Source organism: Phaenicophaeus curvirostris, chromosome 1 (genome assembly GCF_032191515.1).
Source record: "Phaenicophaeus curvirostris isolate KB17595 chromosome 1, BPBGC_Pcur_1.0, whole genome shotgun sequence".
NCBI classification, from domain to species: Eukaryota; Metazoa; Chordata; class Aves; order Cuculiformes; family Cuculidae; genus Phaenicophaeus; species Phaenicophaeus curvirostris.
The window spans coordinates 139,243,568-139,268,210 of NC_091392.1; the positions used below are offsets into that span (position 1 = coordinate 139,243,568).

At 37.4% G+C, this 24,643-nt stretch overlaps 1 protein-coding gene across 1 annotated transcript in view; it reads left to right on the top strand.

The window, feature by feature from the left end:
• OCA2 (OCA2 melanosomal transmembrane protein) overlaps nt 1-24,643 on the top strand; it is a 188,637-nt gene that overhangs the window by 131,375 nt on the left and 32,619 nt on the right. Inside the window, exons 22-23 of the mRNA XM_069876050.1 lie at nt 7,691-7,784; nt 23,630-23,723. Coding sequence (XP_069732151.1) covers nt 7,691-7,784; nt 23,630-23,723 — 188 coding nt within the window. The remainder of the gene's footprint in view (nt 1-7,690; nt 7,785-23,629; nt 23,724-24,643) is intronic.

Genomic DNA, 24,643 nt, shown 5'->3' on the forward strand with positions numbered 1-24,643 from the left:
TTAGAAAAAATCTTAAAGAAAATTTGCCAAGTCTCAAGTTCTTATGTAAGCTTGTATGAACTTTCATTTAAAATTCTTTTTGTTTCTTTGGCACTTTGTTCCTACTGTTAAAACAAGCAATATTTTGTTTTAGAAGGCTATTTATCACTACATATATCAAAGTTATGAACTCCTGATGAGAAGTATTACATATATTAAGCTCAGCTCTATTGTAGAATAACTCTTTGTGAATTGGGGACTGAGTGTGTGTGCGTCATAAACACAAAGTGCCACAGGTATTTCTTATATCTTCCTTTATTTGTTGACTTGCTGTTTACTGAATCAAGCTGTGATTATTATTGTCAGGTAAAAATCTACATAGCAAAGTCACTTATTCCACCACATAGTTCACTCACTTATTCACACATTTTCCCAGTGGGAGCAAAAGCTTGGAGGTCAACCTCAAGTGTACACTTAGAAGCAGAGGATCATACTGACATGCTTCTATATATGAGTTTGGTTTTATATGCCCTGGTGATACAGGAGTATGGGGCCCAGGTATGATATAGCCATGAATGATCCTGTCCTTTCCGGGCAAAAGGTTCTAGTGTCAAAGCTGAGCTTACTCTCATAATAATCTGAGACAGACATACCACGTCCCTCCAGGGTGCTCCATAAATCACCTTCAGTGGTGAACGAATGTCTGCATGACAATGGAGCAATCTCTCTTGTGATTTTTGCAGTCGTCATAGCTTTGATGGATCAAGTGCTGGGTATGGATGTAGGACCCATCCAATTTCTCCCATTTTTTGAACCCACAGATACTAAAAATCTGTGTGGTTTCATAGATATTAGCTGTATGCTCTGACTCAGCAGAGTTTTTGGAGAGTGGCATCAGAGACCCCTGCCAATAGTGGACTTGCTCACCCCAACTTGCTCTTAACTGACCAATAAGAGCTAGGGGAAACAAAGTTCATAGGGTGACAACTTGTTTGACATTTACATGAAGATTCCTGAAATATCACGCAGAGTTCATGAAAGGCTTGATGACATCTCATAGTCAAGGATGCCAGTGGTGTCTCTTGTGCATTAGAAAAGCAAGTATACTGTGATTTATGTCCCATATTCCAGGGATGACACAATCCTGTCAGTTCCAGATCTTCTGGTTGTGAGCCTCCAGCTGACTGGGCAAAACTACTGCAATGGCAAGGGTGCCTAGAAAGTCGTACTGCTTTGTTCCTACAGGAGTGGGGAGATGTTCCTACAGGGGTGTTCAACTCCTGCATCCAGATCATTGACAAATATGTTGAACAGGACTGGTCCTAGAATTGAATCCTGAGAAACACCACTGATGACTGGTCACCAGAGAGATACAGCCCCATTCATTATAATCCTTTGAGTTCTGCCCTTCAGCCAGTTCTCCATCCAGTGCACTGTGAATCTGCGTATTCCACAGTTGGACAATTTGTACAGAAGGATGCTGGGAGGGACAGTATCAAATACCTTACTGAAATTTAGAAAAACCACACCCACCACTTTCCCTTTATCCACTAGGTGGGTGACTTTATCGTAGAAAGATATCAAATTAGTTAAACAAAACTTTCCCTTTAGGGACACATGTTGACTGCCTGATGATTGTGTTATTCTTTAAATGCATTTCAATAGTACCCAGTATGATATTCTCCATAATTTTTCCAGGAACTGAGGTCAGACTAACAAGTCTGTAGTTTCCTGTGTCTTGCCTCATGCTGTGTATATTGGAGTAATATTGGGTAGCTTCCAGTCAGCAGTGCTTTGTGGGATACTCCATGGACTCTGACTGGACGGAAAGGACTATGTTCCCAGCAGCAAATCCAATATGTATAGATACATCTGGAAGCTGCTTAAAAACCCACAAAATGTTCTGTGTATAAATTCATAAACAGGAGCTTGGTTATTAAGTCTCACACATTTTAATTCTTGAATAGCAAGGGATTTTTTTTTATGTTGGATATCCAAATTTTTTTGACTGAAGAATAAATATGGGGAATCACACAGTGACGCTCTATGCATCCTTCTAATCAACCTCTGATACTTCTCCATTTCCAGCAGGCTAAACTCACTCTGACAAACCTTCACAGGCAGACTTATTAATTTTTAATACCTACAATTTCCTAGTACTGTAATTTTAAACAGCCGTGGATTTCTGCCCTTAGAATGTTAAGTGACATGATTTTATTACCAATATGCTCTTTAGCTTAATTGACATGTTTTATCAGCTACATATGCTGGAGCCATCTGTTTATATATTTCTTTTATTACCTGAACTAAAAATATAGTCACAGTAAATCCCCATTTTAGCTGAGTTTATATACTATTTCCTCAATACGGGGTAACAAAAAATTTCCATTATCCACCTGGCTGGTAAAGTGGCTTAGTCTCTGACAGGTCTGTGTCACAAACTGCATGATTATTGGCCCACCGTTTATTGCCACTAAAACTATCAGAGGCTTTTTGTTTGCAGAACTGAATATTTTATATATATCTCATGCTCTTAGTGCCAGTTTTATTTTTGAACATTCTTTGCCTTCTGCCCTACAAGAGTTTTCTATGTCTGGCATTTCAGTGCTTGATAGAAATGTAAGACTGGGCTGTAGCTGTCTGCAGAGAGAGACCAATCAGCAGCAGTTTGGGAAACTTAATATTTTTTTCTCTAGTAACACATATTCCCTGCAGTTTTTACAGAAGACATCTTTACCACATGTGGTTTATAGCAAAGTGTCTGCTGTGAAATCCCATGGTGTAGAGCAGCAACAGATCCCCAAAATAAAAAATAAGAGTTGCTGTTTCATTGTCATTTAGCACAAGCAGACAAAATGGTCATTACGACATTATTCATCTTACTGTCCCGCACAGGTACAGGATAAACTTGTCTAAATTACTTTTCTTGCTCAATGTGTGTGTGATTACTTTATACAAGTAATCTTTGAGAAGTAGAAATAGCTGAGAAGGCTTTGCTTTGCTGTTTTATATGAGGCCCCTGCCATCCCCTGCTCACTGATGGAGCAGGATTAGTGCCCCTCCTATGTGGTCTCCTCTCCACATATCCAGGGTCCATCTAATAAGGTAAATCTTCATTTCTGTTTGTACTACAGAAGGTCTTCATAGGTTCAAAAGAAGTCTTCCTTCTTCATCTCCTTGATTGGTGCAATGCCATGCTGATGGGAAAGTTTTGTCATAAAAATAGGTAAATAGGGTAAAGGTCCTGTTTCAACTTGTTCTTTGGTAATTTGGAGCTCTGAAACAGAGGCTGTGTCAGCAAGGTGTGAAAATTTTAACTCTGTCATCATGGTTTTACTTAGAAAGAGTGCAGCCTGTGTACCAAAGTAAATGTGAAAGCAAAATATTCAAGGATCTTCATTCCACTTTCGTACAGACAAGGATGGAAGGAGCAAGGCTTGGGAAGTGTCAAGGAGAGCCCCTCTGACAAGTAGACAATGAAACTGAGATGTAAAAATATCACCACTTTTAACAAAAAGAAACTGCATACCACAATGGAAATACAAGGATTGTTATAAAAAACTGTTTTATGAAATTTAGCTTAGTAGTAATCGGTGTAAATAATTCTGGCCTAAACTTTCTCATTTTCACTTTCTTTTCAAAGCCTCCATTTAAAATAAAAGTTGAGCTTCTGTTCTTTTTTTATTGTTTAATTGGCTTTGTGATTATCTAAAACTCTCAGAGTGTTAGAGAGCTTAGAGGAGTAAGAAGAAATACACTGTCCTTCAGAATCATAATTTTGAGTTTGAATTAATTTCTAATATTATTATAATATTATTATTTGTTAATAGATTATGTTTTCTAGGGAAAATGGAAAGTGGATAATTTATAACAGTAATAAAATCCCATTATATTTTAAAACTTGCAATACTAATTCAAGATTAAAAACAGTGTGAAAGGTGAAAATATAATATACATATTTCCATTTTTATTCTTTTGTATCTGTAACATATCATATGTACTTCCACAGTATATACTATAGACATTTTCTTCACAAGACTTGGTTTCAATTAGGATGTGACAAAGATATTTGTATAATATGTATCACAGCCTACTATACCCTAGTTTGTAAAGTATTCTAGCTTGGAGTGGTTCTGATGTTATTGTAAATGCTTATGGTTTGAATCAGAAAGAATTAGAGAACCATTTCAGCTTTTCAAAAACATTGAAATCTATGTGATAATCATAGAATCATAGAATAACCAGGTTGGAAGAGACCCTTCTAACCCTTTTATATTTTGCATTTCAGTTTTTAGAGCTCAGGTTATCCATAACAGTAGATGAAGCTGAGGTTTAAGATGTTGATAGTTCAAATATGTTGCCTAACATGTAACTGCATGAATGAGGGAAAACAGAGAGGCAGGTTTCTTTGTAACTGACCCTGTGCATGTTCTTCATCTATTTAAAATGTTAACGTTCAAGCAATGAAAAAAGTCCTTTGGCTGTAATTGCTTTGCAACATTGTTTCAAGAGGTCTTACTGATGTTCAAGCTTCTTCTTTTTTTTTTGAGTAGGTAAGTTCTTGGGCTGGAAATTAGAACAATCATTTTGCTTTGTGCCTGCTTTAGATCAAAAGAATTAGATGCCAGTGACTTTTGGAGGCTCTGCGGCACACATTTGCCACACAGGAAAATCCATAATGTTTGCCAAAAAGTAGTGTACATTAAGGATCAACTAAATCACAGAATCACAGAATCACAGAATAACCAGGCTGGAAGAGACCCACCGGATCACCGAGTCCAACCGTTCCTACCAAACACTAAATACCTCTATCTGAAACACTAGAAATTTAACTGACTATTTTACATTAATCTTTAATCTGATTGTTCAAAAATGAAACTTACGGTGCAGTATAACTTGTTGGAAATACTTGTTACTTACAAAGTTAGATTTAAACGAGCATGTATTAGAAGTTTGTAGAACTTCCATTCCCTTTATGACTTATTACTGCTATTCTTTGATTGAGATGAATTTCTTTAAATACGGAAAACTTTCATATTTAAGCGTACACAAATATGTATTGTGAAGGCACATTTCAAGGTTTGTCCCTTGCCACAAAACCAGACATTCATGTGAGCAGAAATTCCTGATCTAGCCTTACTGCCTATTAATGCACTTAGGAGCATGACATCACTAATGATAATTTTAACATTGATGATTATTTACTATGAAATCTTTTAAAAAGAATTTACAGCACTTTTAAGTGGAAGAAAAGCAATGCTATGTCAAAAGAAGTCCTATAAAACCAGTGGGGTAAAGTGCATATTTGGCCTTCTAAAATACTTTACTGGGCTTAGAAAAACTAAGAAAAGGAGATTCAAGCACATTACAAAATGCATTACAAACTTCTTTTGATACATTGCAATGTATCTGTGTTTAAAAGAAGAAACACAGAGCTGAAACGTTTCTTCAGTGGCTTTCTTCCGAGGGGCTTCTGTGTCTTCAGTCAATAGAGTTTTACAGGACACTGAAGGTTCCTGGTATTGAGCTGCTTCACTAAGCAAAGAACCAAATTTTCTGATGGGAGTATTATGCATATGCGGCTGTAAATACCTAACAGAGAATTACCTCATGGACTTTCTGTCTGGGATCTCTATTTTTTGCTTGTCTCTTCCACTGTACTTCATAGAGCAGTAATTAGGGAGGAGGCTCCTGGGGGACCATAGGGCTCTGCTTTCCACACAGTTCTTGCCAGTGGGGTGTGAAAATGGCATTTCTTGCTCAGCACTTGGGACCTGGCTGGCAACAGCTTTAAGACTGACCTCTACAGCAAGAAAATAGGGTTATCATTTTCATCTCTCCTGCCTAACTACACTTTCTGTGCTGGGCAGGGCATACAGAAGGAGGAATCTTATTTAAAGAAGTGTTGTTAGTCTGCATGCTTCCAGATCGTGTCCTGCAGCAAATGAGTTACTGTAGTACATCAGGATACTTGCAAATAATTCTGAGGAACTAAATAATTGGCTCATTGGTCAAAATTATAAGAAAATAATGTTTTATTTAGATTGACCAAGATGGTTACTGTGATTTCAGTATTTGTGTTTAATTTTCTTTATGCTGAAAACCAACATTGTTTTGAAATAAATATAGCTGCACTTTGAATTGCATATCATGTTCTGGCTGCGATAGTTTGTAAGAAACAAAGTTTTTATGGAGAAATGAAATCTTTCCTGACTGTTTAATGGGAAAAAATCTGACAAAATGTTGGGCATGCTGACCCTTCTTTGGACCTTAAAGTAGATACAGACATCTTCAGGCAATGTATAATTCAAGAATAATTGTTTAAACATTAACTCAATCAATTAGATGATTTAAAAGGGATGATTAACACCACTGGCAGTAGGGATGGGGGGAGGGCTGTGGTTCTTCATCAGGCCTGTATAGTCCTCCATATCAAAAGAACACACACGGTTAGAAAAAGTAAGCATCACTTAGCCATCAAAGTGGAAACATTTTTCAGGACACAGCTGTTCATACCCCTTAAAGAGGACGTGTGCAATACATCCAAATTACAAACTGGGTGATTAAAGTTCATATCTACATTCACTACTGAAAATCCTGGACTCTGAGAAAACGTTAATTTTAAGACATATCACAGTTATTTATATAAATTCGTTCTTGCTTAGCCTCTTGCAGTACCATGTTTGTTTATTCTTTCTCTCTCCCTTTTGGTCCAATAAGCTTCCCTACATGTTAAAAGCATGTTAATAGCTTTATCCCCTCTCCCCTTGCTGATTACATGTTTACAGGTACTGATTACTCCTTTCTTTCAAACCAAGTGGTTACACAATTAAGTTGAACTCACATACTTTTTCCAAACTAAAATAAAAGTTGTTTAGCTTTGGAAGGTGTTACTGACTGATATCTGGTGCTACTAGAAAGCCTGCTTACTGTATTTTGGGGTTCTATACTAATTGCCTAATGAAGTCTATCATGTCTCCTTACAAGCCTTATTTCACTTTTCAGTGTTTTTGCTTTATTCTGCTTGCTAAAATGATTAAAAGAAATTCATAAAACTTAAAAATATTTTGCAGTGAACTAAATCTACATTATCTGGTAAATATAATGTTAGAATAAAAAATAAAATAGCCCAGATCTGCTTATGAATTCAGATGCTTGCTACACTGATTTTTCTCAAATTTTCCTCAACAGATTTTTATAATCAGACCTTTCAGATTATAAAAATATCCAGGATTTTCTTTAATTACTGGCACATGATCTACAGCCATCTTGATTGTGAAGGGCCGGGAATCTCTTATAGCTGTTTTCAGCAAGAAGAGGGGACAGCTCTGTCCGTTAGGTTTCAAGAAATGGAGGGGGAAATGATTTCTGGTCACTGTCAGTTCCCTGTTGAACAAGTAAGATCTAATAAGAAGTAGTCATAACCTTAAGAAATCCTCAGTTTTTTCAGTTGTACCTGTGCCCAGCTTGGCCTAATGTTTATAATATGTTCTGTTTGGCTTATGGGACTAGCGTAGTCAGAGGGGAAAAGTGAACATAGATCATGAATATGATGCAAAGATACTATTTAAAAAAAAATAAGACTGCAACCCACAAGATCTTCTTTGGATTTGCTGGTGGTTTAAGTTGTTTGCTTAAATGAATTTATTCATACTGTGGTAATGGTTGGATAATGTCTCCTCAATATCTCTTTTTTCTTCTTAAACTACAGATTCCTGTGCTTCTCAACCTAAGTAAAGATCCTGATGTTAACTTACCTATGAAACCATTAATCTTCTCATTGGCCATGGGTGCATGCCTTGGAGGTAAGAGTTTATGGGAGAAAAATGACATAAGGTAATAGATATGCATTTAGGGCATGTAAAAACTGGCACAATAGGTTCAATAATTTTATTATGCAAAGCATAGGAAGGGCCTGATCCAGATCTTTTTGACTTCAAAGGATTCCTGGATAAGGAACCCAGTCACTGTCTGCTGCTGCAATAGAGTTTTAGCAGTTGCTGTTTGAAGACCATATCTGCATAAAGTACAGACACACAAAGAAGCAGTCCAGATGGTGCTTATAGGGTTCTGATCTTTTGTGAGAGAAAATACAAAGATGTATTTAGCTTTCAGAACAGACACCCATCACTGCTTATTGAAAAGATGCAGAAAATATATAATAGCTGAGATCTGAAGGCTTGATTGAAAATCTACTGAGGTCACTGGGAGGTTTTCTGGCTGGCTCTCAGAAATGGTTTGAGTATCCATTTGCTGACCTATTTAGCATTCCCCACTTTAAGGAAAGCCTCTTTGAAGTCTTTGGGAAATGTACCTCTAATAATGAAAGCTAACAGCCGTTCTCCTAATGCCCATCTTGGTGTTAACTGGGACTTCTTGTTTTCTCAGTGCATTAGCACAAACCAAGCAGGTAGTTTAATTTCATTGCTACTGAGAATCTTAATGCTAATTGCATTGTATCAGGCATTGTTTTGATCCCTAAATATTTAGGTAGTTAGGTTAAATGAAATAAAAATGGCTAAATTGGTGTTATGCAACGAATCCACTCCTTTTACTCCTCCATGCCCCTCCAAATAGTTTCATAGACTTTACAGAGATTAAAACTAAAAACAGTTTTGTGTGTACTACAAGTTCTGGCTTTTTACTTAGCTAAGTGATTGCTACTACAAGTGACCTTAATACCTAAGAAAGATTATAATGATGTAATTTACAGATTGAATTTTAAGAGCATGTTTCAAAGGCAGGACAATTTGTACCAAACTACGTTTGTTCATTTGAGGAATATATTTTTGTGCTCATTATTACTTATCATCATATTGTGACTTTAATCTGTTCATCTTTGAAATCAGTGATTTGAATAATCAGCATGTCTTTATATGAAAATATCATCTTTGTTCACAATTTGATAAACATTGAACATACTCTGATTTCATTAAACTTTCAGATTAAGAAAGAAAAAAGAAAAGCGTAAGGAATATGAAGTTGGCCAGATTATGTTCACATATTCTGAGTGGGAGACACTGCACCAGCCTTGGAGCTTTTATGATTCTCAGCTGATTTTTCTGAAGTATCACTTATCATCTTAGCCAAAATTCCTTTAATTGGGTTTTTTGAAGGGCTGCAGAGATTTTAACAGAGAATTCTGTAGGTATGCAGTATGAGACAAAAGTAAAAATATAAAGAGTACCATGGGAATTATTTGGATTAAAGGCACCAGAGATCCACAGGAAGTGCCCAGGTATTCAGATGGGCTCCATACAAACAATTGGATAAAAAGTTGGATTTTTATCACTATTAGCAAAAGATTAAAATCTCCAGATTGCGCTCTATTAGGATAAATCAGAGCATATACTGAGATATGCTGTGATATAATGGCAAAGAACTTTTAAGACTGTTATCCTGAAAATTAATGTGCTTCCAACTTTCCCATGTCGAAACTAAAGATAGTGGTGGGTAATCTTATTGTTGGGAATGAAAGGTGTGGGAAAGCTCTTGCTTTAAAAGATTTCTTAACACCTGAAAGTGACGGGAAAGATGATTTTTAGAGGTCATCAACGCTTACTTTTTTTTTTAAAGAAAATAATTTATAAAAGAAAAGCATTATCAGCATTGAAGTGGTGGGAAGGAATCCTCAAGTTAGGCTAATCCAGTTGTGAAAGGGTAGATGACCATTATACATCACTTTGATACACACAAGTTTATGGGGCTGGATGGTATACACCCGAAGGTACTGAAGGGACTGACACAAGTGTTCACCAAGCTGGTTTCCATTATTTATCAGCAGTCTTGGCTAAAGCGGGGAGGTCCCAGGCATTTGGAGGTTAGCAATGCCTGTCTATGAGAAAGGCCAGAAGGAGGATTTGGGGAACTACAGACCTATAAATCTGACTTCAGCGCTGGGAAAGGTTATGGAGCTAATGATCTTGAGTGTCATCATGCAGCATGTACAGGATAACCAGGTGATCAGGTCCAGTCAACATGGGTTTAGGAAAGGCAGGTCCTGTTTGGCTAACCTGATCTCCTTCTATGACAGGGTGACTTACCTACTGGATGAGGGAAAGGCTGTGGATGCTGCCTAACTAGACTTTAGTTAAGCCTTTTATACTGTTTCCACAGTCTTCTCCTGGAGAAACTGGCTGCCCATGGCTTGTACGGGATTACCCTTCACTGGATAAAAAACTGGCTGGATGGCCAGGCCCGAAGAGTTGTGGTGAATGGAGTTAAATCCAGCTGGTAGCCAGTCACAAGTTGTGTTCCCCAGGGCTTAGTGCTGGGGCCAGTTCTGTTTAATATCTTTATCACTGATCTGGAATGAGTGTAGCCTCAGTAAGTTTGCAGATGACACCAAGTTGCACAGGAATGTTGATCTGCTTGAGGGAAGGCAGGCTCTTCAGAGGGATTTGAACAGACTGAATCGATGGGCTAAGGCCAACAGTGTGGAGTTCAACAAGGCTAAGTGCTGGGTCTTGCACTTGAGTCACAATAACCCTATGCAGGGCAACATTAGAGGCTTGGAGAAGAGTGGCTGGATAGCTGTCAAGCAGAACAGGACATGGGGGTGCTGGTCAACAGCCACCTGAATATGAGCCAGCAGTGTGCTCAGGTGGCCAAGAAGGCCAATGGCGTCTTGGTTTATATCAGAAATAGCATGGCCAGGGGGACTAGAGAGAAGTGATTGTGCCCCTGTACTTGATGCCTGTGAGGCTACACCTCGAATACTGTGTTCAGTTTTGAGCCATTCACTACAAGAAGGACATTGAGGTGCTGGAGTATGTGCAAAGAAAGGCAACAAAGCTGGTGAAGGGTCTTAAGAGGAGTGGTTGAGGGAACTGGAGTTGTTTAGTCTGGAGAAAAGGAGGATAAGAGGAGATCATATTACAGATACCTGAAAGGAGGTTGTAGTGAGGTGGGCGATGGTCTCTTCTTCCAAGTGACTAATGATACGATGAGAGGAAATGACCTCAAGTTGCATCAGGTGAGGTTTAGATTGGATATTAGGAAAAATTTCTTCACTAAAAGGGTTGTCAAGCATTGGAAGAGACTGCCCAGGGGAACGGTTGAGTCACCATCCCTGAAGGTATTTAAAACATGTAGATATGGTGCTTAGGGACACAGGTTAGTGATGAACTTGGCAGTGCTAGGTTTACAATTGGACTTCATGATCTTAAAGACATTTTCCTGCCTAAACGATTCTATGATTCTATGATTCTGTATCATTACTGTGTGGTGCTTAAGGCAGAAACTTTGATCTTACTACTGCTTATGCAACCAAAGACACCTGGCAAAAAAAATTTCATAGAAGAGTCCAATAGAATAATACATTATAACGACATATTCTGGAGTTAATTGTTTGCTACATAACGTTCAGCTTCAATTCTGGTAATTTGATATAATTTCTGGGGGTCAGGATAAACAATACTGTCTGCTTATATACCTGTATTGGAAAATGCCATTCAACACTCTGTACTGAAATATTTCTAGTGGGTGCCGTTACTTTTTTCTGCTGGCCCAAAGTGCACAGGCAGCTACAGGTTTGGAAGATCACAGGATGAGAAAAGAGTACTTTTCCTTCATTGCTTTAGCTGTTGTCCTGGAAATGAAAAAAGGATTGACTGTCACAAGGAAGATGAAGAGACCTTTGCCAGTATAACTGGCATTGTCATCTTCAGCAGTGTCTCCCAAAAGAAAGAAATGCTGCTATTAAATTTCTGTGTTTCACAGGACTGGACTCAGACATAAAGAGCAATTAAATATTGTTTAATTTGTTCCTTGCTCTGCAAAATGTGTCTCTGAAAGTAAGAAGGGAGGAAAAATCTTGTATCTTAATCAAGGAAGCCCGTGATGGCCATGTGCAGTTCCTGATGTGATAGTCACAATTTTGAAATCTTTGGGTTTTCCTTGGAGTTCGCCAGTTTTACTCTGGCAGAAGTTTTCTTGCTCGGGCCAAGTCAATCTTACACAGTTAAGAAATAAACATGGTAATTTTGTAGATGATCTGGTTCTGGAAACTTAGAAATTTATGTTTGCCCTAGCTATCTTTAAGAACTTAAATTATGTTGTAAGTTAGGAGTCTAGCTGCCCGAAGCTCTCTGGTGATGGCAAGACCAGCGTGCCTGGGAGATGGATATTTGTTCATCCATTGCAAATGCCAAATGCTGTCTGCAGAGCAAATCAGAGCCCATCATGTGCAGAACTTCAGTAGCTGAGAGGGATATCCAAAGAAGGTCAAATGAATTTGAGGCCTTTTTGTTTGTCTGTTCTTCCAAATGCTGAACCACCCTATTAGTTTATGCTTGTTTGTGCAATAATGACCAGGCTAAGTACTAGCTGGAAAAAATGTATTGCTTGTGTAGGGTTTTATGTACTAGTTGTCAGTATTTCAATTATGTTTTGACCATGGAGGGAAGGAAAATAGGAAGTTGAAAAGGAACTGAAGGAAATAAATAGGGAATTAATGTCACTTGGGTTTTGTGGTGGTCTGATGAATCTGCATCCATATTTCTTTTGCAGGAGAGGACATTGAATAAAGCTTTGTATATTAATGCTTCCTGTTCTAGTACATGATGAAATTATCATACCTCTTGGGACTGAGTTGTATATAGAACTTCTAATAGTGTCTAGGGAATGCTGCACTAAAATTTTGTCAGATAAATGAAGATTGCTAGCTCCTGCAATTTTAGAACAAGAGATTTAATTGCATGACTTCTATTGGCTCATAAGTTTCAAAATCACATGAAATATAGATTCAATTGAGCTTGAGAAAGTACACAGTCAGAAATCTACATGTTAAGATGGTTCAGTTTTGCAAAGCTAGATTTTTTACTGAGCTGAGGAGCTCATAGCTGCTATTATTTGAAGGGGTTTTGTACATTTGACATTTAAAGAGCTGACATTTATTTGTCTTTTTATCTGTCTTTTTTGTGATTTATAGAAAGTATGTTTTATCAAAAAAAGAAAAGAAGAAAAAGGGCTTCAGTTAAAAAGTGACTGAATTCATATTTGGAAGTCTTTAGCTTTTGAGTTCTCAGTTGCTAGCATAGAGATGTGTAAGAAGTATTTATCTGCTGCAGTGACTATTGCTGAAGTCTAAAGGGATATTTTCTGCAGTGTATAGTTTTGCACTTTTTTTCTTCTCTGTATATTTTACTGGAGGACAATACCAGAAAGTCATCGTTGTCACAATCCTGCAGAAAGAGGCAATCTCTAGGTTGCATACAGCTGTGTTATTCTGGCCACACAGTCTCAGTTGTAGGCTCTACTTCAAGAAAGGAGGTAGGAGGAGGGGGTTACTGGCTCTTTTCTTCTAACCTTATAGGATCAAAGTGTGAATAAAATCCATTATCCACAGGACATTGGGCTAATTACATCTATTAAAGGAGTGCAACCCACAGTGTAGCTAAACAGCTGGATTTCTCTCAGTGGTTCAGTACTGTAGCTATTCTGTCTTTTGGCACCCCTCCTTTGGTCCATGATGCATATGGGGCCTTGCACTGTAGAGTATCATTGATTTATTATTCCTGCTGATTCTGCTCAATAAAATCCTAAACTAATTTTAAAGCTTCTGACAGAGTGAAGGTAGAATCCTGGAAATATTTTTTATATTCCTAAACCAACCCTCCTTCTTTGCAATGTGAGGGAAAAGTGATAGCCTTCAATAAAACATAAAGCATACGAAAATATATACTACTTAATACTATGAAGAAAGCAAAACTGTAGATCCTTTGAAGCTGCTTTATAGTTTTAATAGACAAATGTGTATAACATTAAAAATCTGTCATGAAATTAATGTATGCAATACAAATATAGCAGTTATTTAAGAGAAGCAATATTCAGCTTTGTTTTTCAAGTTATTTCTTGTATATAATATGTAACTGAATCTGTAGGAAAATGTTTTAGTGGAGAGAATGTGTTTACCTGAGATTGAATGTAACCAGGACACTGATATTGAAAGTTCCTGTTGTTTCTAAAGGCTGTAGAATTTTTTAATGATGAGAAACCCTGAGGCTCAGTTTTATGTCTTGTGGGTGAGACTGGCCTGAGCTAGATAAATATTTTGTCTATGGAAATAAAACTTATAACCCAAATCAAAGGGTGATGTTGTAGGGAATGAGAGTGACTTGAGACCTCCCAAAACGAAAAAGATGCTGCTGCCCTTAAATTCCGAAGGTAGGCAAAACAAATAAATTTATGAAATGTCTCTCATTTTTTCTCTAAAGACTTCAGTGTACTCGTATCGATATTATGCCTCTAAATAGTACAGATCTAGAAGCAAAATACAGCTGGTATTTTATTCTTACTTACACTAAGGTCTGATTTACTTTCTGACTATGATTTGCATTGTTTCTATGATATTTGCAAAAATGAATAAGAGTAACATGGACTTAAATGTTGACTGCTTTCCATTAAATGGCAGTACTACTGTCTTGTTCTTAATGAAGAAGTAATTCAGATGTTCACTGAGATTTTTGGATTTTGTTGTAGTATGAAGAATAATGTCACTGGATATAAGCATAGGGAATCTTTTCTCTCTATTGATACTTGAGTGCCCAAACTGTCTTGCTATTTTTCTGGACCAATCAGAATCTGTAACCTTCTATGAAAATCCAGCTGCTGTTTTCCTCATTCTTTCATGGCATTCAAACTCTGGGCCACCTTCATACTTTTTCAGCTTGAGGTTCTTAAAGTCCAACAGTCTTGTAAAGTCCTTGGTGTAAGAGCCAGGCTCATTGTCGGCATCCATGAGGCTTAAGGAGATTCTGTAATCTTTAGGATTACTGAAGGAAATCCTCTCTGACATGGAAGATGTACAGAAGAAAGTTGAGAATGTAAGATGTAAAACCAGCTAAAACTGAGTGTGTACATTTGACGGATGCACTTTTGTGTGCATTAAGGCAACATCAGATGCCTGCTTGCCTCTCAGGCACCGAGTTAATATGGAAAAAAAGGCCCATATTGAACCTAGTCAATTTTTCTGATCAAGGACATTTTTCTGCTTGTAAAGAGTTACCTTGGCAGACATGCATATATAGATGAATATATTTTGTTAAGGGTGAAATATGAAGTATATGGGGTTAAACATGTTGTTCAGCTGTCCTGATAAAGGCTTATCATTTAGATGGTAAATCTTAGATATTAAAATGGAAAAGTAGAGAACTATGTGTAATACGAGAATTATATTCTGTTTTACATTGATTTAGGAAAAGAATTTATACCAAACATTAAGATCACTTGCTTATAATGCTTACATTAGTGATGCAATTAAAATGCTTGTATTAATGGTTTTAAATTGGTGTAAAATAACTGCATACTGTAAAGTTCTGAAAATTAGAGATAGGATAATGATTAGAGATGACTTTGGAGACTCCTATAAAATGTATGTGAAGTTTTGTTTAATTTCATTTACTTGCTTTGTGCATTTGTTTATCATAGATTACAGAAAGTTCTTTCCAGAAGCCATAGCTCCTTCTGTCTTCAGAATAATATAGAACATTAAAACTCATTATGTTGTCTTTGTGAGTTGCTGCAATATGAGAATACAGACTCTGCATAGCTGTCAGCAACAGAAGTATATTCAGTTTGAAGGTAGCACACAGACTATCAGACAGAATAAGACAGGGAACCTGTAGCAATCTTAGAAACACTGAAGTGCAGAAGATAATACTGGACTATGTACTTTCCTTCCTCTTTCCAGATAATTCTGCCTTTTCTGCACCTTGAGTGGTGCAACAGAAAGAAGGAATTGATATGTCTTCAATATTCACACTGATTTATGTTTATGAACCAGACTCTGTATGACACTAAAGAAATAATCAAGCCCTTGACATTATTTATGCATATATTAAATACCTCTAGCACAGTTGTGGTTAACACACCCAAACCAAAGACAGGCTGTGGCAGGACTTATGAAACTGTTATAAACAAGTCGCTTGAACCATAATAAAACATAACAAGTAGGGTCCAATTGAAAGTCAATTAGAGTTAAGTTAGAATCTGGATTGAATGCAGCTGAATGTCCTAAAATAACTTAATATAAGGACACTTTTTTATTTAGTAACTTTATTTTGTTCTACTCAGCACCAAAATAAATTATAATAAAACTGAAGACTGTGCTTTTGTGCCAGGGGTCTATGCATGGAACTATTTTTCAGTATTTGGTCCCTAACAGTGTCACTTGTTGAGAAGCTGTGAAGTTCAGCTGACATAGTTTTATCCTCTGAATCAAAAAATTGGAGAGAACAAATTGTGTAAACTGACGCTTGTGTGTAGCATTAAAGCTCTACGTGGAAGCTACTTGAATATGTGTTTCAGGGCATGGCATATCAGAGTACATTGCTGACACTATTCCTTGTTATACTAGTTTGTTTTACCCTTGTACTAGGTAAGCTGACTTCAAGGAGACCTCAGGTTTTACATCTCTCTTACAGATGTCTGGATTTGAAAGAAGCTTATGGATCTCTTTGTGTTGTTAAAGTAAAAAGTGTAGGATGTTCAACAACCTGCTTTATTTATTTCACACTTCTGGTAGAAAAGTGACAAATTTAAATGTCACTCCTCCTCTCCTATCAAAAAGAAAGCAATGAGAGTTGAATAGTGCAACAAAGTAACTGTCCTGCTGGTGGCAGAGTTGCAGTAATGAAAAATAGTGAAATGCATTTGGTCAGAAGTGTTGGATTGGATGCAATTCAATGAACTTTTTGGATAAATTGCTCAAAATTTTGATTAATTTTTTTTTCTGTAAAGCCCATATATATGCATTTGTGAAGAAACATCCCATTCAAAATGTTTTCAAACCAGTAAAAATTAAAAAATACTGATACGACTGAAATCTATAACATATAACAATGTTGAATGAGTTCATGCATGCCTTCTCTTCCTTACTACTTATGACTTGAGGTTTGTTGTTATTTTATGGACTGTTAATGGTTTAAATGGCCTTGATTTGGTAGCTCCTTATTGACTGCAAAATTGTGATTATCCAGGGCTTGTTAATTTTTACACATATAAAATATTAAAGATATTCAAGACTTGTAGACATTTAACAGCTGAATAGAAATGGCTTCAGTTAACATGGAAAATGTGAATTGGTTTTGTGTGAAATAGAAAATTTCTGAAAGCTATTTAAGGCTAATCAAAATCATAACCGTTCATTGTTCACTTCTGCAGCTAGATTTGTTATATGTGAAGACTTTGTGCATTAAGTAGAGAAATGTAATATGCTATGCTATCCCGGTTTTGACTAAGATAATTTTCCTCCTAGTTGCTGATGTAGTGCTATGTTTTGGATATAGTACGAGAATAATGTTGAAAACACACTGATGTTTTTAGTTGTTGCTAATTAGTGTTTATGCTGCCGAGCCTTCTCTCTAGGCTGAACAACCCCAACTCTCTCAGCCTGTCTTTATATTGGAGGTGCTCCAGCCCTCTGATCATCTTTGTGGCCCTCCTCTGGAGTCTACCAGATTCATGACTTTTCTGCACTGAGGGCTCCAGAACTGAATGCAGGACTCCAGATGAGGTCTCATGAGAGCACAGTAGAGGGGCAGAATCACCTCCCTTGACCTGCTGGTCACCCTTCTTTTGATGCAGCCCAGGATATGGTTGAATTGATGAGCAATTATGTTGTGCATCATGTCTTCTATTTTTTCTATTATTAATATTATTATTATTTTTCTCTCTGACTTTGCTGTCTTATTAAACTGTCTTTATCTCAGCCTATGAGTTTTAGCTATTTTTTCTATTCTCCTCCCTCATCCCACCAGGGTCAGAAGTAGTAAGGAAACAGCTGCATGAGTGTTAGCTGCCAACTGAGGTTAAACCACGACATACGGAAAGGAAGCTGCACACACCACTTTATTTAATGATGTAAAGCCTATGGGAGACTGCATAGTTTCCTTTTGAATATGGAAGCTAGGAGCTAGCTTCCTTCAGTAAGTTTTGCTTTGACACTATAATGGGATGGTATGATTACAGTAAAAATCCAGAGCTGAGAATCCTCGCTCTAAGATTATTCAGGACTCTGTAGCAGACTCCTGGCCTCAGAATGAGAACCCTTGTGGGGATAAAGCAGTGCAAACAGCTGTGCCTGTGTAAAACTGGGTCCTGCACAGATGTTTGTCCAAGATGAGGGAAAATTTGTTTCCAGGGCATGAGAATGCAGTAGTCTCTTTACTTCTGTATTAGCTAGCCAAGGATACTAGGAAGAGAAAATGCAGAAAGTCTCTCAGATAAGCTCAGGTATAGCTGTTATGCACCCTTAGACCGTGTGGAGGGGAATTTGTGTGCAATACTCACAACAAAACAGACTTTTCTGTAAGGAATCCACTTCTAAGATTGTTATTGCACAAGGTGCTATGTCCTCTGTATTTGAGAAAGTTACTATTTATGAATGCTGCTCATGCTAAGCCAAATAGCTTTATTAATGATAATCCCTTCTCTTTGATTTATCAGTGCTTTGAGTAATAAATCGTAATCCTGCCAGTGTACTTTGATTCTCTAGACAAACATATTCATGCAGCAAACCCAAGGGTTAGGCTTGCTCTTTACGGTACAATACCAAAGACACTCCTGAGAATGAAAGGTATTTAGATATAACATATAAATAAGTGTTGCTCTCAAGTCAAAAATCAGCGTCTGAGAATGAGGCTTAAAGTGAGAGGAAATATGTTATGGATGCAAACATTTTTCTTGTTATGATTCTACCTTGATTTCCCAGCCCCTTCCTTAAGTAAGTTTAATCAATTCTCCCAGCAATGGTTTTCAGTGCATTGCAGACTATAGTCACCTGGGCAAACCTTGTTTACTGAGGGATTGTCTATCTGGGCCCAAGGAAGGTGTGCAGGTTCTGTGTTCAAATTCAGCAGTCTCTGAAGGAGTGATGTAGCAGAGGGTGATAACTGAACACTGAGTTGAGAAGAAGTAGCTACAAATGGAAGCAGAAGGCTTGAAGGATCATGGCTAGTGGATACTTCAGGTATCAAATCAAGCTTACCAAATCTTATCAAGATTGTCCTGCTTGTACCTCTAAGTTAGCTGGAGATGAAAAGGCACATTTTAATGTATGGCTTTTGGCTTTGGATCTTTCTTGATAGATTTATTCTTAACTAAAACTGTTGAATTATTTCTTATACTTCAAGTTGATTTGACTTGAGAAATATCAGAAAGACACTTTGACGTCACCTTTTCTGGACAGGAATGTTAGAAGACGTCTATTGTGCTTCTACGATGATTGTGCGAAGTTAAGGCAGATCCATGGAAAAATGACCATGATCCTTGAGGATTCCTCTGTCATTTTATTTTCCATAGCCTAGGCAGCAGCAGCTCTTTAAATGTCATGCCTGTATCTTTATATGACCACACTGCAAAGTGACTTTTTTTTTTGCATTAAGAAAAAGATCTTTCTTGATTTCCTGCTTATTAATTGTTATTAGTAATATTGACAATAATGCATGTCGTCCTCCAAGAAAGGCAGAATAGATATGCATGATAAAATGTATGGCTTATCTCATATATATCACATACGATTGATATGAGAAATATAATATTTAATTCACTGTAATGAATCCAATTTCTCAATAACCATCTACCTTATGATAAAGGAAGAGGTACATGTGGAGTCATTAAAAAAAAGTTAGAATAGGAATCATCAAAACTGATTATTTTTTATCTTCATCAATGATTTTGACAGTGAGATTGAGTGCATCCTCAGCAAGTTTGCAGATGACACCAAGCTGACTGATGCAGTTGCCACAGTGGAAGTATGGGATGTCATACAGAGGGACCTGGACAGACTGGAGAAGTGGGCCAGTGAGAACCTCATGAGGATCAACAGGGCCAAATGCAAAGTCCTGCACCTAGGTTGGGGCAATCCCTGATTTCAGTACATGATGGGGGATGATGTAATTAAGAGCTGCCCTGCAGAGAAGGACTTGAGGGTGCTGGTTGATGAGAAGCTTGACATGAGCCGGCAATGTGTGCTCACAGCCCAGAAGGCCAATTGTATCCTGGGCTGCATCAAAAGAAGCGTGGCCAGCAGGTCGAGGGAAGCGATACTGCCCCTCTATTCCTCTCTTGTGAGACCTCATCTGGACTATTGTGTCCAGTTCTGGAATCCTCAATGTAAGAAGGATATGGAGCTGTTGGAATGGGTCCAGAGGAGGCTACAAGAATGATCAGGGGGCTGGAGCATCTCCCATACGAGGACAGGCTGAGAGAGTTGGGGTTGTTCAGCCTGGAAAAGAGACGGCTCTGAGGAGATCTTATAGTGACCTTTCAGTACCTGAAGGGGGCCTGCAAGAAAGCTGGTGAGGGACTATTTACAAAGACTTGTAGTGACTGGACTAGGGGCAATGGGGCAAAGTGGAGAGGGGCAGATTTAGACTAGACATAAGGAGGAATTTCTTCACCATGAGAGTGGTGAGGCACTGGAACAGGTTGCCTAGGGAAGTTGTGGATGCCCCATCCCTGGAGGTGTTCAAGGCCAGATTGGATGAGGCTTTGAGCAACCTTATCTAGTGGAATGTGTCCCTGCCTATGATTCTATGAATTTGCCCATGTATTATTACAGTTTGAGCACACGGAGATGCAAGCAAGAGTCTTTGATATGCTTTTTAAGCTTAATTATTCTTAAGATTCAAGATGATGTGAAGCCAAAGTCAAGATTGGGTGAAGTCCTAGAAAATGCTTATCTTTCATTTGCATCAAGTGGAATGAATTTGATGTGTAGATTTCCATGTACCTTACCCTACTTGGGATTTTCTGTGATTCAGAGGTCACAGTGCTGCTGTTTCCCTACTGAGTTAAATGTTTGCCAGGGAGACAGATGTTCCTGGGAGGAGAAACAAAAGTTTGCTTCTGTTGTTAATTTCAGTGTAGTTCTTTGAAGCTTGCTGAGCCAATACCTAATTAAACTGCACACAAGCTCTGAACAAAAGAAAAAGAAATGCTGCGCCTTCCAGATAACATTTAAGGTGACAATTTCTCCTCAAGTGAAATCTGCTTGGGGAAATCAATTCACTGCTGAAGCAGAAACTCTTTTTCTTAATACTTGATTATGTAAAGGCATTACTATAGCCCATGTACAGTATAGGAAAGTGCATGCTGCTTGGAGATCTCAACTGTAGCTAGTCCCAGCCATGGGACAAGTGCAGTTTCAGTCCTGTTTCTTTAATTTGAAGCCAAAGCTATATGCCTTGTCTACAGTAATATTATTCTGATGGTGATGTTTGATTGCACTGCATGTAGAGTAGAAAACTCATGAAATGTTTGCAGGCTGTAGACTACTGATTAGTTTTGGAATTGAAAATTCCGTAAGTGTTCCTGCTTGACTCCTCTAATAACATCAACTGTATTCATTTGTTCCACTTTTGCATTAAGCCATATGCTTTGTGTGTTGACTTTGTCATACCAGAGCCTAATAGGCATGCTGATGTTCTAAGTTCGATTTCATATCTTCAAACATGCATTAAAGTGACTAAAATATGCTTTGAGGGGAAGACAGCACCAGGAAAATGAGCTCTGCAGCTCCTAATGACAAGTAGTACCCTAGGCACCATTTTTAGAGGGGCAATTAAATACATGAAATACAACATCTATTTGGGATTACAGGGAGCAGGGGGGAATGCTTTCTTAATTTCACATTCTCTGCAAGATTTCAGCTTCTTTCTTCTTTCATGGTGGGATCAGCATATGAGCTGTTTGAGGCTGCTGTTAAGAAAACAAAACAATATCCTGTTCTTAAAGGGTGACGTTTAGGCTGCTCACCTGAGACAACAGATATCCATGTTCATATCTCTAATTCAGGATGAAAATCTCAGTTTGCTGCCTATTTTGTGTTGATAATAATTGACCATACTGGAATAAATTAGAATCATGCTTTCTCTTTAGACTCAGTTATGAAAATCTTAGCCACACCAGTGCTTTTTCTTGGAAAGATTTGGCTTTCATGAAGTCAATGTTTTTTTTTAAAAAAAGTCCTAAGCAACTTTTTGGGGTTACCTGTTTCTTAAAGTTGTTACTCAGTCCTGAATGACCAGTCTAAAACCTGTATCTCCGTAGCCACTGACGCTGGTACGGCTTTGAATTCAAACTGGAATCAAAGTTGTCACAACTAAGCTCCTTCTCCTACTTTTTTTTTCTTAATAGAAGATGATGATCTTCTTCCCTCCAATGTTCTTTCCACATCACACCTTTTCTCTCCTTTTTCATTACTTCTGACCTCTATGACTTATTTTTATTTGAATTTAAGAGTGTTCTATTATTTTTTAAGGGTAATTTCAGAAACCTGTTTGTTTTCTGAGCACTTTCAGGTGCAGAAAGCCATATTGGTAACATGTGTGAATACTTACAGGAATAATTCTTCTGCCTTTATTCTGACCTATTCTTTGGTAAACTGATCTCCACGTGGCTTGAAACAGTAACTATGTCAAAACAATTAACAGGAGCATTAATTGCCTTCTGATCTGTTTCTCTCAAAGACCAGAACAGTCTTCACTGAGCAATAATTATTAACAAGGCCCAAATGAGAAAAGTAACTACATGTCAATGGGAGCAAATGAAGACTTGTTCTTAGAATAATAAGTTGTTAATATAGTGATGTATGGCAAAAGATACGACTTGGCATAGTATAAAAAAACCCTCTCCTAGATTGTTACTTCTTTTGTTCAAAATTTCAGTTAAGAAATAAAATGTAGGAGTCACTGTCACTTCCTGAGTCGTGCCTTAGATCAGAAACATTTGCTGAAGACATCTGCTTTGTGGAAAGTCAAGTATACAGCATTTCTTAAGTCTGAGGTATGACTCATGGGAAAACTGTAGAAAATGGGTTGATCTTTCTGAGCTCTGAATACCTGCTTTCTCTATATTGCCAGACTCTTGAAAGTTTAGACAACACAGGAATAGGTTTGTTACTGGAAAAAGCTTAGAAGCAAAGAGAAGCATGTAGTTTTCAAGAGGATAGATGTGTATTATAAACATAAGGGTTATTTTCCTTTGCTTGTCTCCCTCTCTTAAGAAATTAGGTGTAGTTTGTTGATGTTTATTGTTATGTTTGTTTGTATAATAAAGAACCACCGTGTTTGGTAAGCAAACTTTGTATCTGTGGTGATCCTTTTGCCTTAGCAGGGAGATGTGAAACCATTCCCCTCCAATGTTCCACTTAATGTGTTTCAAACTCATTCACTTCCCTCCTCCCAGATTTAAAAATTTGTTGCCCTTTCTGGAAAAAAAAGACACTAATTTTTCAATGTCAACTTTGCTAAGGAAAAAAGTCATCCATTTTTCTCATCAACCTCGAAGTATTTCATCCTTTGTTTTCAGATCATCTGATAGCACCTTCTCGTATGTAAAATCAAATATCAGCAAGTTTATCTGAAGCAAGTCTCTGGTGTAATTTTGACAACTGCTAGATTAGTTTTGTGTTCCCTTCCTATTTTTTTGGCTTGTGTAGAATCAGAAAATGATACTAGCCTTATCTTTCAAAGTGTGGAGCTATGTATAGGTTTTAGAGATACTGTCTGCATGTTTCAAGACTATGCAACACGAACTGATTTTTCTTTTCTAACTAGTACATCTTAGGACTTTAGCACAGAATAAACAGAGGAAGGGTAGGAAACAGAATACAACTATTAACTGGTATTTATTTTCTGAATCGCAGGTAATGGAACATTGATTGGAGCATCCGCAAATGTTGTTTGTGCAGGAATTGCTGAACAGCATGGTTATGGCTTTTCTTTCATGGAGTTTTTCAGGTACAATTTTTAAATGTCTCACCTTAAATCTATCTTTTTTTTTTTCCTCTCTCTAGGCAAACAACAGATCCTCTTAAGAAAACGTCTGTAAAGGGTCTATAAATTAGATCTGTGTTCCAAATTTGGTTTTGGCAACCAAAATGTGGGTGGAGGGCAAATCATTTTGGTTTTGCATACTGCAGATAGAATCCATAAGGGTGGTGGGAGTACAGTGGAACCCCAGGAGAAACAAAACTCAGAAATTCCTGCTTTAATCACCCTCAATCTTATTTTCAGCTCTGTAGCAATACTAAATTTTTGCTCTGTTGTTAAATACTTTTAAACGTAATTTCTCATCTGCACATTATCATGCACATTCCATCACCAGAAGAAAGTGAGATGTGTCAGTTTAGATTGAGTAGAACTTCAGTCCATGATCCCATGAGTAAAACTGTGTATCTAAAAAAAATTACTTCTTTCAACCTGCTGCTTAGCACTGAGTGGAAGTGCAAGGAGCATCTAGCAGCAGCTGAAATTGTTTAATATTTCCTTAATTAATAATTGTTTAATTATAGAAATTCATCTACAGCTTATTTATCAGCATGTTTTAAGGGACAGGATGTACTCGATGTTCTTAATACAAAGAACAGTTTATCATCTTTCCAAATACCTCTAGTTTTTGAGACTGTGGTTGAAACTTGTAAACGGAAACTGACAAATAGAAGACTAGAACTGAAGTTAAAGTTTAAATTGTAGTTTATTTAACTAAAACATAATTCCTTGCTTATTTTTCTGCATATTTAGGGCAAAGGACACTGTTCAGTTCACACCAATATTTTTTTTCTCTTTTTTTTCTTTAAGTTGTTTATTTTAGTTTCTCAGATCTATCAGCTTTCCTTTATATTGTTTACCTCAAAGACTTCAAACGTGCATAGTTAACG